The 17,083-nt window shown below is 36.2% G+C and overlaps 1 protein-coding gene across 14 annotated transcripts in view; it reads left to right on the top strand.

Annotated features, from left to right (window-relative positions):
• LOC100123363 (longitudinals lacking) overlaps positions 1–17,083 on the top strand; it is a 280,984-nt gene that overhangs the window by 199,222 nt on the left and 64,679 nt on the right. For 2 of the 14 annotated variants that reach the window (XM_031931291.2, XM_032600531.1), the window contains exons 7-11: positions 4,873–4,935; positions 5,012–5,077; positions 5,162–5,251; positions 5,344–5,475; positions 5,548–6,636. The exons of 7 other annotated variants lie outside the window; for them this stretch is intronic. In XM_031931291.2, the coding sequence (XP_031787151.1) occupies positions 4,873–4,935; positions 5,012–5,077; positions 5,162–5,251; positions 5,344–5,475; positions 5,548–6,227 (1,031 nt within the window). In that variant the 3' untranslated portion in view covers positions 6,228–6,636. Of the gene's footprint in view, positions 1–422; positions 489–564; positions 766–834; positions 910–991; positions 1,943–2,147; positions 2,220–2,300; positions 2,415–2,485; positions 2,615–2,687; positions 3,570–4,872; positions 4,936–5,011; positions 5,078–5,161; positions 5,252–5,343; positions 5,476–5,547; positions 6,637–17,083 lie in introns of those variants that run through there. 5 more of the 14 variants (XM_031931307.2, XM_031931294.2, XM_031931301.2 and 2 more) reach the window with 5 other exon arrangements.

Genomic DNA, 17,083 nt, shown 5'->3' on the forward strand with positions numbered 1-17,083 from the left:
GTGGAAAGCAGTATCGATCATTAGCGGGCGTACGAAGGCATCAAAAGTCTAATTGTCGTGTGAAAAAATGAGGATGAAACCAATTGAACAAAAGTTTCAATTTTCCTTTGTCATTCGTGTATTAGCTAATATATGATTCAGCTTTAATTTATAATTTTTCGTTACAAGTAATACGTTCCAACAGTCTAACATTAAGCGATAAGAATACTATAAATTTATTGCACTGGCAAAAAAAAAATGCTGTTCAACAGTTTTTAATAAAGATAGCACACAAATTACTTGTCTTCTTTCTTTTACGTACAATGTGTTGACCTCATGTCTTTTGCAATTCTGAATACTAACATTTCATTTTAACACGCTTTTAATTTATACAGAGCTTCATTTATTTAATTTATGTTTTTCATAAGGATAACTTTTTCTAGAAACATCTTTGAATCCAAGACCATTTTTGGCAATTCGTGAAATTAGATCACTCAGACCTTCAGCAGGTAACTGGCTTATATCGAAAAATTGGTAACCGTAATAATTTATAAGCAGTTATGTTAAGAATATATCGTTTTGCAGATTATAATCCTTTTGCAAAGAGAAAAACAAAATATAACAAACATAGAGAATCAGACGAGGACTTCATAATAGACGATGATTATAACGACGATGAGGACGACAGTGACTACGATGATGAGGATCATAAGGATAATATTAAAAATTATAGTAATCAGGCTTTTGAAGATCCGAGGTTGATGCCTTTCGGATTGAACATTACAGGTCAGTAATCTTTTGCAGCTTTTCAACTAAAACTTTCAAATAATAAAAACATTTATTTCTTTATTTTAGGAAATAGAAGCGATTATACACCTGATCAGCTAGATTTCATTTCAATGACTATGAACAGGAAGCTTAAAAAGCTAGGTAAATATTAACAAATAATCCCGTTAAAATTCATTATTCCAAAGCATCCTGCAGTCGAACATTACAATTTCCTGGCTTACAGAGAGTTTCAAGCTCATCAACTTCTACTGCCCAAATTGCAACAAATCTCAGCCCCGCTCCTGTACCGATGGTTCTGCGATTAAATTCTGCTCAAGTTGCGGTCAACAGCTGCGCTATCAATGCTCCCGCTGTCCCGACAAGGTTTATTCTGTCTTAGCCTCGGCACAACGTCACGTTCATGGCGAGTGTGTCAACCCTATAAAACTAAGCTGCTTCTTCTGTGATTATCAGACAGCGCGAAAATATCGACTTATAACGCACATTCGGAACAAGCACAGCCACGAAAATCAGGAGCAACCCATGAAGAAGAAACGTATAAAAAAGACGACGTTCAAAAGATGGAAGTTGGGCCGGAAGTGTAAGATCTGCAAACAGAAATTCAAGACTGTGGTTTGGTACCAGAAACACGTTAAGAAATGCCAAGCAGAAAAGAACGTGATTGCGATTAAAAGTGAAGCTATAGACGAAGTTGAAGAAGTGCAAGACGTAGAGTAGAGAAAAAAGTGCAATTTTTATTTTTATGGTTGAAGGATTGGAAAATATTTATGAGGATAATAGAGAGATGAATAGTTATTCTAAAATAGTTTTCTATACAGATATGTATTTTGATATAAATCGTTTATTGTATTTTTATATATGCAATGGAAAAAATCTATTTATAGAACAGTTGAGAGTAAAACTACAAGTTTATTTATGGATTCAATCTTATATAATTTAGAATTTAGGGATTGAACTATAAAAACGTTGTCAGTTCAAATGAAAGTTTAACAATTAGCAAATATGTAACGCACAAAGCTTCATATTATTAGGATAGTAATTACTTCTACGATACACATTATGAAAGAATGTGCAATATTGAACTTGTTATACAGCATAATAAGGTACTATCAAAGTATATTTATGTACCTTAAATATATAAGTTTGGGACAATAAAGTATTATTTTAGGTGAAATCCATAATTTTGTTCAATAAGTAGCCTTGCACTTAAACATGATTATATGTATTAGGTGTAGAATATCTTTGATGTATATGTTTGAATTTATAGTTCCTAAGATTTCATTAACCCCACTACGCAGAAATTTGACCGGAAAATAATTAACAAAAATTTTTATGCAAAAAGATATAACGTTTACTAATACATAACTGCATTGTTTTAGGTAATCGCAGAGAAACTAAACGTACATTGGCTCGAAATGACAGCCAAAAAAAATCCAGTCATCAACCAAAAGGTGAGTTTGTATTTGATGATCTCCATTAAAAAATTGAAACGAGGCTATTTTTTAAAACGTAATGTACCACTGATTCCTCAGCATCAACCGAAGATGAACCCGTTAATGTAATACCCGAGGTGCATTACATCAAGGAGGAAGTGGTTTACGAATCCGACGACTCCAACGGATTCAACAAAAATCCCGAAACTTTAGGTATGCGTTTTTCGTAAGTTGATACATCTGGAATCGGTTTGTAGTTACTGCAATCCCATACACTTTTACAGAAATTGATGTGCAAAATATTCAAGACAAAACGCTAAAGAATATATTAATGGGCCAACCATCAGTACTAATGGAAGGCGAAGAAGTGACGGAAATCGAAGAAGTGTTCGTCGAGGAATTCGAGTATCGAGGTGATTGTCACGATCAAAACGACATCGAGTAAAAAACTTTCACGTATAATTATAAATATCTCTTCATCCACAGGTCCTTCCTCGCCAAGCGACGAGATGCTGAACGTCTACTGCGAGCTTTGCGGTCGAACATCCAAGAAGCCACTGGACTACGACGCCGACTGCGAGCTTCGCTGCCAGGACTGCGAGAATCTTCTTCAATTCCAGTGCATGAAGTGCAACCGACTCTACCGAATGCACGACAGCGCTCTCTCCCACGTCCGGTACAGCTGCCCCAGTGCCACAACCCTGTACTGCTCGCAGTGCGAATTTCGAACGAACCGCAAGCGCAATCTTCAGATTCACATAAAAAACGCCCACTCGGATCCGTCTACCGAAAATCAGCACCAGTGCAAGCAGTGCCAGAAAAAGTACAAGAGGCGCAAACACCTGCAGAGACACGAGAAGAGTTGCGGCAAATTGCCGCACATTCCGTGCAGGTTCTGCAGCTACAAGTGCAAGCGTAACGATCACCTTTTGCAACACATGCAGCATCGACATCCGAAACGGGGCGTTAAACCAGTCTCTCCCATGGCCTATAGCTGTTCTAAGTGTGATAAGAAGTACAAGTATCAGACGTCGTTGAGGGATCACGAGCCTTACTGCAAGGGCCGCGTGAAGCAGGAACCAATGGATGAACCTGATAAAAAAAAAATCAAAAAGAAAGGACGATAATTAACTCCGGAGATAAAAATTTGCATAGCCATCTCGCCATGACTTGAAGAATATTGAGCTTCTGAAACGAAATCGACGCTTACACTCTGAGTCTATGTCTTGAAATTAGTCTTGAAAATACGATGAATATTTTTATAAGATACGAAAAGCTTTAAAAAATATATATTTAATTTCAAGTATTGCGTTAAATTATGTTATACTTTCGATATGATACTATTCAATAAAGTTTATATGAATAAAATAAAAGCATTTAAATTTTAGCATTTACTGTTTATTTCTCTTTCAGGACAAGATAAGTGTTTTTTTTTTATTTATTTTAAAATCAGAATATACTGAATTGTCAATCAATATTCAACTCCGATAAGAATTTTGCAATATTATGTATATGTTGTTCTAATTCTGATAATTGTCCTCTCTATACGTTTCTAATCTTAATCTGTATCGTCTACAACTGCGTCTCGTGATACTGAATAGTATATTATGCAACAACGGCGTAAAATCACGTGTCGACCATACCATGCTTTACTGGTCAGCACGAGGTTTTGTGTGTCTACGCCTTCATTACATGCGATATTTTATTCAAAAAGCGTAAAATAGCAATTTCAAAAATTTGCAAAATACGTGAATTTGCCATTTTACGCCTACTGAATAAAGCATGATAATACACTATCTGACTAACACACGTTACATCGAATAACTATTATCTTTTGTATTATATATTTTAGGAAAAGAAAATATTTCATCTTTATGCAGCGAAAAGATAACCTACGTCAATCGACGTAAACCCCAGCTTTGCATGTCCAAAAAACACGTGGCGATTGAATGCCCCAAGTGTCACCTGTACTTTCCTCGTATCGAAGTCTATGAGCACGCACTGAACTGTAAAAATGGTCGTAGATTTAAAAAATTGAAAAAATGTCGACTCTGCTCTTACACTACCAGGAGCAAGACGCATACTCTCACGATACATGCTGCGAAGAAGCACAACAACGTTTGTGCTGGTTGTTGGAAAGTTTACAAATCGAAGACTGACTTATATAAACACTTAATGAAAAAAAATTGTAGAAGGATTTACATATGCATGCACTGCGGGTACAAGTCTCTAATTAAGGACAACCTGGCGAATCATATGAAGAAGAATCATTCCTCTGTGTAAATAAAAACGTGGTTTCTTTTATTGAGCTTTTTTGTAGAGATAAATCTGTTTTTTATGCATTTGAAATTAAAGTTTTTATTTTTTGTTTTGACTTGATCGTATATTAATTTATTTTCGATCACTTTTTTGTATTTTTTTCGTTGCTTTTGAAGCAAAAAAAAATTTTCTGGAAACTCTAAGTCTTTAATTTAAGGATGCCTTTGTAATATGAAATAACATATTTTGTATACAATAAAATAAGCATATTGTAAACATTACAATACTTGGTATTACTGCTAGTATATTTAAGGTTTTCTTTTGAACCTACACACAATAATGGATGTTTGACAAATTCCACAAAACAACATATAATTCAAGAATATTTCTAACCGTAATTTTTTTTTTTCAGCTGACAACTTGGCGAATGAAACGGACACCAACGCGGTTTCTGATGAAGATGTTATAATATTAGGTGAGATTTTTCTCACCGATCAGATTACTTGAGGAGGGAGAAGTCGCGTAGATAATAAAAATATGTTGCATTTCAGACAATGATTCATCTGACGTCGATGAAAAGAAGCCAGATTCGAAACAGCTACAGAGTTTTGATGCAGGTGATTATTTCAATTATTTAAGAACACTTGTTTCCACATTTTTTAAGTATATTAGTAACGTGTACTTAATAAATTTCCCTACAGGTCGTACATCTATGGAAAAAATTTTTGTCAAAGAAGAGACTAACGTAAGCTCGGATGATTTCGCATACTTGGACGCGTCTCACGGTTACGGTACGCCCTTGAATAGTACATTTTTGCATTAGTGAATACTCTTCGACATGTGTCATTATCTACTAAGACAATATATTCATTATTATTTTCAGAATCAGAGGACCAAGACATACAAATTAAAATTGAAGATGTCAGAACGCTTACATCCTCCCATTACGACGAACCATCAACGTCTTATCAAACAAATTCAAAGGTAGTCTTGCCAAGAATGTCAGTTTCGTCAGGTAATTTCAGCAATTTATCACAACCATTCTCCATCTCGATGAACTTCCGTCCTAAACCATCGCTTGTTTCAGATTCCTCGACCCGAATACTGCTGTTCTGTTCGCATTGCGGCCGCAAATCAGCACACCCGAAGAGCAAGAACAGAAACTGCGGTAGTTGTAAGATTCGTCTTCGTTTCATGTGCAGCCTCTGCGATAAAAACTATTCGACGCTAACCAGGCTACGATATCACATTTATTACGGTTGCAGTAGAGACTTTCGTTGCACCTATCCAGGCTGCGAATACGTGACCCACGACTGGTCCGAATTACGAGATCATCAACGCCTTCAACACAACGTTCTCCCAGGCGTTCCACCTACCCCTACCTCTCCTGAAGTCAACCTCCAGTGTTCTCACTGTTCCAAATGGTTTAGACAAATGAGGTCTTTGCAGAAACACCAGTTGATCTGCAGCGGTATGAAATGCAAGGCCAAAGAAAAGAGTTATTCGTGCCCACTCTGTGACTTTTCAACTCGGAAATACAAGGACATCAAGCGGCACGAGGAGGAGGTGCATGGCATGGTGAAGAGCAGAGGATTTTATGAATGTCCGTATTGCTCGAAGAAGATTGTTAACGTGAAGAAGATGAGGTTGCATGTCAAAAGTTGTAAAGTCAAAGTTGATATTTTTAGTTGCGAGCACTGCGATTACAAGGGAAAGAGCAAGATTGCTTTTATGCAACATTTAAAGATTATTCACCCTGATCTGTAAAAATCTGATTTATTTTAAATCGTAAAAACAAAAGTCGTGTCGAAATTGAGGCGAGTATTTAGGTTTTTAGTTTGAATTTATGGGATTAATACTAAGAATTTTATATTTTTTATTTTTATATAAAGTTTATGCTCAAATCAATCATACAAAATGTACATTTCTGTTGCTGTTTTTTTAAAGTTGTTATTATTATTATCGAATAATGCGATTGACCGAGGTATAATCAATACGATATAGTAAATAGAAAAATATCGTGATCAGTACTCGTTAAATTTAAAAAATTTCAAAAATAAGCTACGTTATACATAAATAGGTGTAAGAACACTATACTAGGAATGTTCTTTGCGAACAAGGTTTATTTCTAATATAAAAATGAAAGAAACCTTTGAATAAAAGTCTATAAAACTTATGACTTTTGTATATATACTAAAACATTTAACAAAGTATCCTTTCCAAACTCTACCTCACCTAATCCCTTTTCGATTCTTTCTTAAAAAACCTAAGAATCCCAACCTTCAAATTCACCCAAATCTGACATTATCTCTTTAGTTCCAGATATCAACCTGGCACCAGTTGTCTGGCCCCAGCAGTCGAAGAGCCTCGACCTTTTACTTCAACCCCAACGTCAGCACCCCCAATCACAGGATCAAACGGAACGTTTTCCCTGTACCGACTGCCCCAGCGTTTTCAGCCGAAAGTGTAACCTTTATTATCATCGAAAATACGAATGTGGTCAGCCACCTCGATTCCAGTGTCCCTACTGTCAGTACCGAACTCGACACCAATCCAATGTACGAGCTCACGTCAGAAGAATTCACGCTGGCAGAGAAGTATATTTCATAGATTTGGGAAGACAGGGATTTGAGAACTTGTTTTAAGTGTTGATTAGAGAATTTTGTTGGATCACTTGTAGAGTGAACTATCAGAACATAGTATTTTGGTTTTTATAGTTTTTTTAAAAGTATTTATGAAAGGGGCCTACTTATACGATAAATTTTATACGTATTATATTTATGTTATTTGTTTAAAAAGGATATATATATATATATATATATATTTTTTGATCTCGTTAGAATTTTTTTTAATTTTAGATCATAAGTTGCACATAATTTCTTATTTGTTAACAAACTGTACTGCGATGAGTATGTATTATGAATATGTGTATCAGATGCAAATATGGACTGAATACTTAACGTATCTTTGAGATATAAAGGATAAATTTCTCAATTAAAGTATTGCGTTCGAGAAGGCGCATTCAAGCATTTAATAATTATTAATAATACAAAAGCATATGATTATATCATAAATCAACTTACGGCAAACTGTTTTATAAAGCATTAAACAATAAAAAATATTTGTATGAAGAATGTAACGCTTGATGGAATTTTATTCACAAAAATATAGAATTTCTATTTTACTTTTTTTACAATTTGCTGAACTAGCTCGTAAACTAACAATTTGTAGTTCGTATGTAAAGTTGATTTAACAATAATAAGTTCGATGATTGAGTTGTAAAAAGCACTACTACATAAGTGTACACGTTTATGTAGATTTCCTCAAGGAACAATATAAAGTTTATAAAAAATCCTAAAAAGTCCAATTTTGTCAAGCCTGTTGATCCTCGCAAATCACATCAGGCATTCGAATTCAAATTATTAAACTAACCACGGAAAATTTTAGTTTTATTGCCCGTAGATCCATTGATGCCTACTCGTCGTCAGCGTAAAACTCCCAGTCAGGTCTTCAACTGTCTCAACTGTCCGTCGGCTTTCTCTTCGCAATTTTCATTGCGTCGTCATCTGCGTAAGGAATGCGGACGTGAACCAGCTTATCAATGTCCTTATTGTCCCTATCGTAGCAAGTGGAAGCCAGACGTTAAGCGCCATGTGAATGGTGTGCACAGGAATCAGCCAATTTATGTTATAGATATAAATCAACAGACGTAAATGAATGAAATGTCGACTGTTTTAATCGCAATATGACGGATATATTTTATTACGTTTTTACCAAAGCTTTTTTATTTATATTATTTTGGGACCAATGTATGACTTCATTTCTTGATAATACTCGTCATCTGAATAAAATCAAATTGTTAAATAAACTTTGACAAAGATTTTCTTCCTATACGGACTATAAGTTAAACTATTTTATTTTGTACGAAAAATTATTACCATTTTTTGTTTTAGAATTACTGTTCAGGCGAGATCACACGATGTGAAAATATTCCCCGAAAAAAAACCCAACAGCCCACTAACTCAAAACCTCACTTAGGCTCACGCTACATTTCTTTGTTTCTTCACAGCTTGGCAGTACACAGTCACAGCCACGTATCCTTCTAAACCTCTGCTATATAGACGTCGTCGGGGTATCATATCATCGACAGAACGCCAGCAAGTCATGGCCAGCATAATCGAGCTGCCTATTCCTTGCCGTCGTCCTGACGACCCGTCGACCTACCGAGGAACACCAAAGAAATTCCAGTGCCCAAAGTGCCCAAAACGCTTTTCTGCCAAAAGCAGTGTGGTCCAGCACATCAAGTACGACTGCAACCGACTGCCCAGATTCGCTTGTCCCTATTGCAGTATGCGAAGCAAGTGGCCGTTTAGTCTCTACAAGCATATCAGGAAAGTTCACCCTGGGTTCAAAGTTTACTGTAACGATTTGCTGAGACACGAGGCTGTTCAGTGATTTCGTATTCTATTTTTGATTTTACATCCTGTTGGATGAGTAGTAAGAATGGTATTCTTGAATTAGAGGGCTCATTTCGGAACTTTGGCTTTACATGTGACTGAAATTCTAATAATAATAAGTATAATAAGATTCTGAAAGCTTTTGATAGAATTAAAAAGGTGATGAAATTTTAATTACCACAATGTAATTATATATTAATCAAATATTTTGTATCAATAAGACTGAAAATGATCTTGAATAGCTGTACTTATTGTATAAGTATGCAATACGTGGCTTGGCGCCGATAACTCTTCGAGAAAAAAGTCTACATGTTAACTATACTCTGCTAATTTAAAAAATAGATTAGCATAGAACATACTTGCCATTTATAATTTAAACAAGTATAATGATACTTACTACAATGTTAATAGCGTATACGAAAATAGTTTATTTTCTGCTACAGAGTATAATATGTCACGCATCCACTTGCCTAGTTCCTGTAAAACGATATATAAAAAATATATTTAATAAAAAGATAATTTAACTGATGAAAATTGTTGATTCATCGTTTTAGATTATTTGTTCGTTTTATTTCAGATTTTCAAATGTTAAATGAATATTATTATTTTATTGACAGCATGTATGTATCAGTTCAAACACAAACGCATGTATACTCCAATATAATTTGTATTTGACTATCACGCAGATCAACCAACAGAGAAAGCACACATACGAACAGTAGCACAGCACACGAATTATTTATCTTGACTGACACTGTGTATTTTTTGCCTACAGAGTGGTATAACTATGCTGATTATGCTCGGCCAATCGATGGTTACTACGACGCAAATTCATCAAATGTACCACAAGAACTTAATGTCACAGTTAAGAAACGTTCAAGAGTACGATGGCAGGAGCCAAAGAACTTTCCGTGTCCGAACTGTCCCTCGGGATTTACTTATGAAAAGGGTCTAGCTCAACACGTAAAGTACGAGTGTGGTCAGAAGCCAAGATTTAAGTGTCCCTATTGTGATTACCTGAGCAAGTGGATGAACAACGTGTACAAGCACATTAGGATTAAGCACGAGGGCTGCGAAGTTCGATACGTAATGAACTCGCAGGGTTGATGAAGTGTTTATTATGAGATAAGTGGATCGAACAGTTTAGATGAGATGACAATAACAAATATTAAATTGTGGCTACTTAAATAAAATATGTAAATAAAGCAAGCTTCCAACCACGCTTGATGCAATCTTAGAAAAAAGTACATGTCACCTTACTTATATTTCCTTTAACTTCCAAATACAAAGAAGTGTTCGCATAGCTTTGTCGCTAGAAATTGCCTTACCAAACATCTAGCCACGAATTGTCACATTAGAATTAAAAATTTAATGTCTTCGAGAAAAACCAAAATTTTTTATCCAATATATACCTCATCACACTCAAACGCTGTATCATATACTTAGCATTAGTCCTTCACTATTTATTTTAATATCTAAATGATCAGTAGCCATACGTTGATCAACGCAGCCTTAGTCAAATGAGATCAGCATGAACCGTAACTTTGTCGATGTTCCCCGCAAAGCCCAACCACCCCTGTCTAACCCTCGTATGCCTCTGTCCCATAGTAATAGACTGGCGGCAAGCGGATCACCAGCAGCGCTTCTGGTCCCTGACTTCGGACAAACACTTTCGATGCTCCAAGTGTTCCAGAGCTTTCAGTGTCTACAACAGCCTGTACCGGCATTCGCGATACGAATGTGGACAGCAGCCGAGATTCGGTTGCTGCTACTGTCCCTACGTAACCAAGCATACGACCAGTGTCTACCAGCATGTCCGCAGGATGCACAGTGGAAAGGAACAGACTTGTATGGACGTGATCCGAGGGAAGGTGGTGAAGAGGCGGATATGCAAAAATAACGCGAGAAATGCTGCTGGGAATGAGTGAAATCGGTTGAAGTAGTTGGCTATAAAAGAGTGTGAACTGCTTTGGTTAAGCATACTTAGCGAATGACTTACGTTGTACTATATATATTTATAATGCTTTCGATTATGGGACGTACAGTATTGAATAAAAACATCGTAAATTCAATACAAGTCATGCTTTATAAAATCACCATACTATCACCTGTATGAATTGCTTTTAAGGTGTACGATAAACATTAAATTGTTCATTAACTCTCAACCGGTCTAATTTCTTAACAGCAGCCAAACATGTGCATCTCGTGATGAAACGCTCCACAAGCTTATTAAGCAAATAAACCAGAACTAACCGAAACTACTTCTACTTCCAGATTACCCGACCAGATTTCCAGACTCTTTGGTAGGGTCGCACCGTGCGTCGTATCAGCAGCATCAAATTCGAACCAAACAATGGTACAACAGGTTTAAGTCTTCGAATGTAGAACGGCATCCCTGTCCTACTTGCAACAAAACCTATGGTACTCGCCGTGCGATGTTGGCTCACCACAGGTACGGCTGTGGCAAACCGCCGAGGTTCCAGTGTCCCTATTGTGGGAAACTCAATAAGAAAAAGTTTGGTGTACAGGACCACATTAGGTGTATTCATCCCGAGCAACTTATTGTCTGTAACATCAGATTTTGAATGCAAAGTCAAAAAGATTATCGATTATATTGAAAGTTGTTGGATGGAAAAATATTTATATAGTTTTGCATGTTATTTACAGTTAGTATTAAGTTGTCAAATATGAACTGCTCCACGATATTAAGTCTTGGACATTAAATCGATTGAAAATCTATTGTTAAATTTATTGCTTAAGATTAGCTATTTCCACAAGAGATTGTGCAGTTCAAAAACTGATTCGATACTCTATAAATGCATATAAAATGTCAAGTATCATTATTTACCTATGTTAGGATCAGTCTAACGGTATTGCGAAAATTGCGATTGTAAGCTGATTATTCAATCGTGTTTTTCTTAGGCTGCTAGTATGTATATGACTGTGTTTATTAGATGTAACTATATTATGTTCAATTTAATCGACAAAAAAACGAAAATTCCTTCATCGAGTAATAAAAAGTTTGTCTGCAAGTTACTCGTGTACGTGTGCCAATTATTATACGTTATTCAATCATGTATATCATTTTCACGCAACGAGCGCAAGTCAATCCAAGGTACGGTTCACAATTACCTTCTCTCGTTCAATATATTTACATTATTTTCGATTCCAATATTTACAACGATGTTCAAACGCATGAACGCACTCAAATTGTCCTCGTGTCGACGTCGACATCTCGCTAACTTGATTCCCTTCATCTTTTGCTTCCAGTCACTGTACGAAGGAGACGACGAGATCCTCTGCAGCTATCAGCCTCTAATCTGGGACATCGCGAGTACCAGCATTTCAACAGCCAGACCGGCAAGTTTCACTGTCCCAAGTGTAACAACGGCTACGGCAGAAGAGACTCGATGCTTGGACACTATCGATACGAGTGCGGAAAGGCGCCGAGGTACAAGTGTCCCTATTGCTTGCTGGTCAGCAAGAAGACGTCGAATGTTTATCAGCACGTGAGATCCGTGCATCCTGATAGGCCTGTGACACTTGTGAAGCTTTATTAGTTCGACGAAGTATTTATTATCATAAACTTACATTCAGTCGGTTCTTTTTAACGAGAGAGATTTGTTTTCGTTAATAATGTTACAGCTTGTGTACATGCGATATGTAAATACGTTTGGAATAAACAGTATTTTGTAACGAAGGGATTTCTTATTCTATACCAGCTAAATCTCCGTAGACATGGCAAAATCTTAAAAGTAAGAAACCTTCGATTTTTAACACAATTGATTTTTACAGCGAACTAATCCTTGAATTTTGAATTAACCAGTAAAAAGAATAACTCCTCACTGTATAAATAAAACACAAGCATATCAGCTCTACCGTCGTCCTTAATTATCCCACTAGATTTTTTCATTCGCAACAATTTTTTATATTCATAAAAAATCTGGTTTGTTTTCTCTGTTGCAGGACCCTTTGATGTAACCAGCCAGTGGTACACCTGTAACGTATGTCTTCGGCCCTTTGTTACAACTCAGTTATTGGCGCGTCATGCACGATCTCATGACTTTACTCGCGAACACGAGCCCAACGGAAAAACTGCAAGTTATCGTTGCAACTACTGCGGCTACTCATCGAAATACACGTCCAACCTGCATAAACATGTACTTCGGAAGCATAAAAAGTCGTTCGATGTTGGACTATGTTAAACTCTTGTTTGAGATTTTTTATTGTATAGTTTTAATACTTAAATTACGTTTTAGTTTTTACTTAACTTAAATTGCGTGTTTTTAGAATTTCAAGGTATTACGTTTGTACTTCATGTAACTTTACATAGATTATTAGTAATCTTACTGATAAATTACTCTGACTCTAGTTGCATAAAAATCAAATCAACTTAAAGATTCGTTATGTGAATTTTATCTAGAAATTTTTATATAGAATATTATGGCAACTTATTCTCAAATATCAGTATTTTAAGAAACAATAACCTGTAAATTGTGTAAAAAGTGCCTAAAATTTTACCAAGCCAAGTACATTTTTAGCAATTGCTATTCAAAGTGTAAATAAAGTCAAGCACCGTAAGTTGAAAAGTCGTTGTTGTTATTCCTGCACACTTGCTGATAAAAACATTTTAAAATGTGTACATATTTATTATAATTTAAGCTGTTCCAAACCACAAATTCAGTACCCTCAAAAAAGAAATCATGTCACTAACGGAACGATATCGCTTTTTACAGATGCCAACTGGATCGCAGATACCAGCGACGTGACGAACTACGTGTGCAACGCCTGTAGCGCCGGTTTTCGACGAATCGCTGATCTCTATAAACACAAATGTGGACCACCGCCACGTTACGGCTGTCCCTACTGCCACATGAAAGGCAATCAATCGTCCAATATGTACAGGCATGTCCGAAGGTGGCATCCGAGGTCGCAGGTCAGGGTGAACAAGTTCTTTTGAGAACAAGAAGATAAGGGTGGATATGCAACTGGATCAAAAATCAAAGATTAGCTTTAATTCATTCGATGCATTCGAGTTTTATCATTTTTAGTCCAATGTGGAGATTATTTTTGCAGTGCGATGCTGCGTGAGGTGAATCTTAACTTTTATGTGCAAGCACAACTTTTAGATTAAGACTTGTGTATATGTATGTACATAATAAATAATCTATGATAATTTTATGAAGTGATTGACTTTTTGCAAATCACACCCGATAATTATAATTTAAAAAAATAAATAAATTAAGATTCCTTTCGCATTCTTTTCCAGATTTTTCAGCTCAAAGTATTTTTGTCTTTTGTCTGTTTTAAATGTTCTAAAATCAAATTATGAAAAGCCAGTGACATTCTATACTTGATAAAAAAAATTACTTACTACAAGTAGACAGTCATCAGTGGCTATATATGTAACAGCTACACAATTTACTAATCGCATAATTTTGTAAAGGCTCTAAAATGTCTATCAGGTACTTAACACTCAGAGTCTTTGCGAAATTTTCAAAACGTAATTGCTTCTCCATCAACCCACACTAACAAACTTTAATTTTAATTTTCAGGCTTCAACAAACCAGCTACTCGTCATCGATCCGGTCTCCAACAACGACCTCGAGGTACATACACTTGTCAGAACTGCAGCAAGACGTACCGATGGTATAGCGGACTTCATCGACACGTTACGTATGAGTGTGGCAAAGCTCCCAGGTTTCAGTGTCCTCACTGCAACTACATAGCCAAGCACCGATCGCACATCTACTGCCACATAAAAAACACGCATCAAGATAGCGCGATTTATGCGATTGATACTCAGCAAGCGAGGATGTAAAGGATGTGTTTTCCTAGGAGAGACGATTTGTTTTGTAATAATTAAGAAAAAATTCTTCTTCTTCTGACAATTAGTGTACGTCTATAGAGATTACACGCTAACGATGTTCCTAATCTAAAGACTAATTAGAAATTACTGGTCTAGCTTTTGCTAATTTTTGGATTTATAGCCAAACAGTTCCTCTAGAGACCATATTTCGAACGAATCTTACAGCGAAATGTATGTAAAAAGTCGACAAAGAGGCGTTATCGGGGTTATTTTTGTGTAATTTTTTTTTTTAATTGCGCTTCTTTTTACGAAAAATATTTCAGATATTTATATTGAAACATAGATTTATTAATAGAATATGATAAATGTTATGCAAATGCAAAAACAAAAAAATATTCTTGTGAATTATGTTAATGATAATGACAGTTTCTTAAGATTCTGAAAAAGTAAAAATAAAGAGAACTATACTCGCATTCAAGCGACTATACTAAAATTTGATGAAAATGTTTCGACGAAAAAATATTCTTCTGCAATCATTCTTTGTTAAACATATTTTGTTTCACAGGTCAGTACCAGTCACTGCATAGTGGATAACTTAATATCCTCTTTCTGAAATTCATTTTTACATAACAGCAACGTCGCAATGTCCATATATGATTAATAAGAATAATTTTGTCAATCTAAAATCTTCCATCGCAATCTTTCGTATACTAAGTAATCATTCGCTTTAACACTGTGTACCAAAAAGCATCCCCTCCTACCCAGTAAAACCGTCCTTTCACATTAGCTAATTTTTTCTTTATTTTCAGAAAAAGCTCCTCAAAGCATTTCGACGATCGTTGCTCTGGATCACGAATACGCACTGAATGATCCTTCTGTTCCAAAATGCACGCCCAGACGGGAATATTCAAGAAGACCAAAGCTGGTAGTCTGTTCGGAATGTCCGTCTACTTTTACGACGAGAAAGGGTTTGCGTCGACACATGAGACAGTCGTGTGGTGGACCACCGAGATACCGCTGCGTCTACTGCGATTTTCGAAGCAAACTATTAAAATCCGTTGAGATGCATCACGTGGAGTGTCACGAAGGCAAAACTGTTCGCATCGTTCGGATCGCTTCAAGCAACGGATCACAGAAATAAGACCTTTTATTTTAAGATTTCATAGTACATTCTGTAAAAAAAATCATTTTTATTATAAATAAAAATTATTCATTGAATTTGTGTGATAATACTTTGATGTTGGCGTATGATCTGTGCACAATCAGCACGAAACGTAAAGCTGGATGACTATCACTTGCACCAAGTCACGAATTTGCATGTCGTGATGTATATCATAGCACAGAACTGAGAAATGACGTAAGCACAAGATCTATCGAATCGCAAAATCGACCGTAAGTTGAGTGATTAATATACGGGGGAGTATTAAAAATAAATTTTAGCTTGATTGATGATTTAACACGTATGCTCAAGCTTATAATAATCCTGATTAAAGAGTTTTGATTGATTGATTAATAAACCCTCGAAAAATCCCGTAACTTAGCAACAGAGGACCAACTCATCTCGGTCCCAACAACGAACCATAATTTCTCCACAAATCCAGATAACCTTTCGCTAACCTTACCTTCAACTTTGCTTCCAGATTCACTACTGGACCATTTCCGCAACTTCGTGGACGTCCAAGAACTAGTCGGTCACGTCGATGAAACGGCCAAACAGCGCACCTCCGGTCGTCGTGCCGCCTCTATGAAACGTCCACAGTGGCGAGAAAAGCAATACTACTGTCCCAAGTGCAACCGTGGATTTACCCTGAAGAGCAATTTGAAGAGACACTACACCTACGAGTGTGGCTTCAAGCCACGCTTCAAGTGTCCGTATTGCGATCTTCGTAGCAAGCAGACCTCCCAGGTTTATTCGCATATCAGAAACAAGCATCCCGGTAGGCAAGTCCGTTTTGTCAATGTTGATGAGGTCGAAGAGTAGAAATGGAGATAGTCAATTCGCAAAGATAAGAGATAGGATGAGATGCTGTGCTGATCTGTTTGATTCCTTTTAATTACCTTAATATGTGTATTTGTCTTGTTTATAAAGTAGAGCACGTGCAGTAAGTCAAGCATCTTATGTTAAACACACGTAACACTTTTTGATCGAAAAATAACAATTCATTATTGTAGAAGCGATGATCATCTCTTTATCTTTGCGCACTGCGATAGAATGACTATTAGCAGAAAGTGATATAAGATTATTAATGATATAATAATCTGATAGAGCAGTCAATGAAGATTTTTGAATTGATAGAAGCTGCTTCGTCTACTCTGACTCATTGTGAAGCAGCGAAAATATTTGTGCATTTATTTAT

This window comes from Nasonia vitripennis, chromosome 5, assembly GCF_009193385.2.
Source record: "Nasonia vitripennis strain AsymCx chromosome 5, Nvit_psr_1.1, whole genome shotgun sequence".
In the NCBI taxonomy this organism is placed as follows: domain Eukaryota; kingdom Metazoa; phylum Arthropoda; class Insecta; order Hymenoptera; family Pteromalidae; genus Nasonia; species Nasonia vitripennis.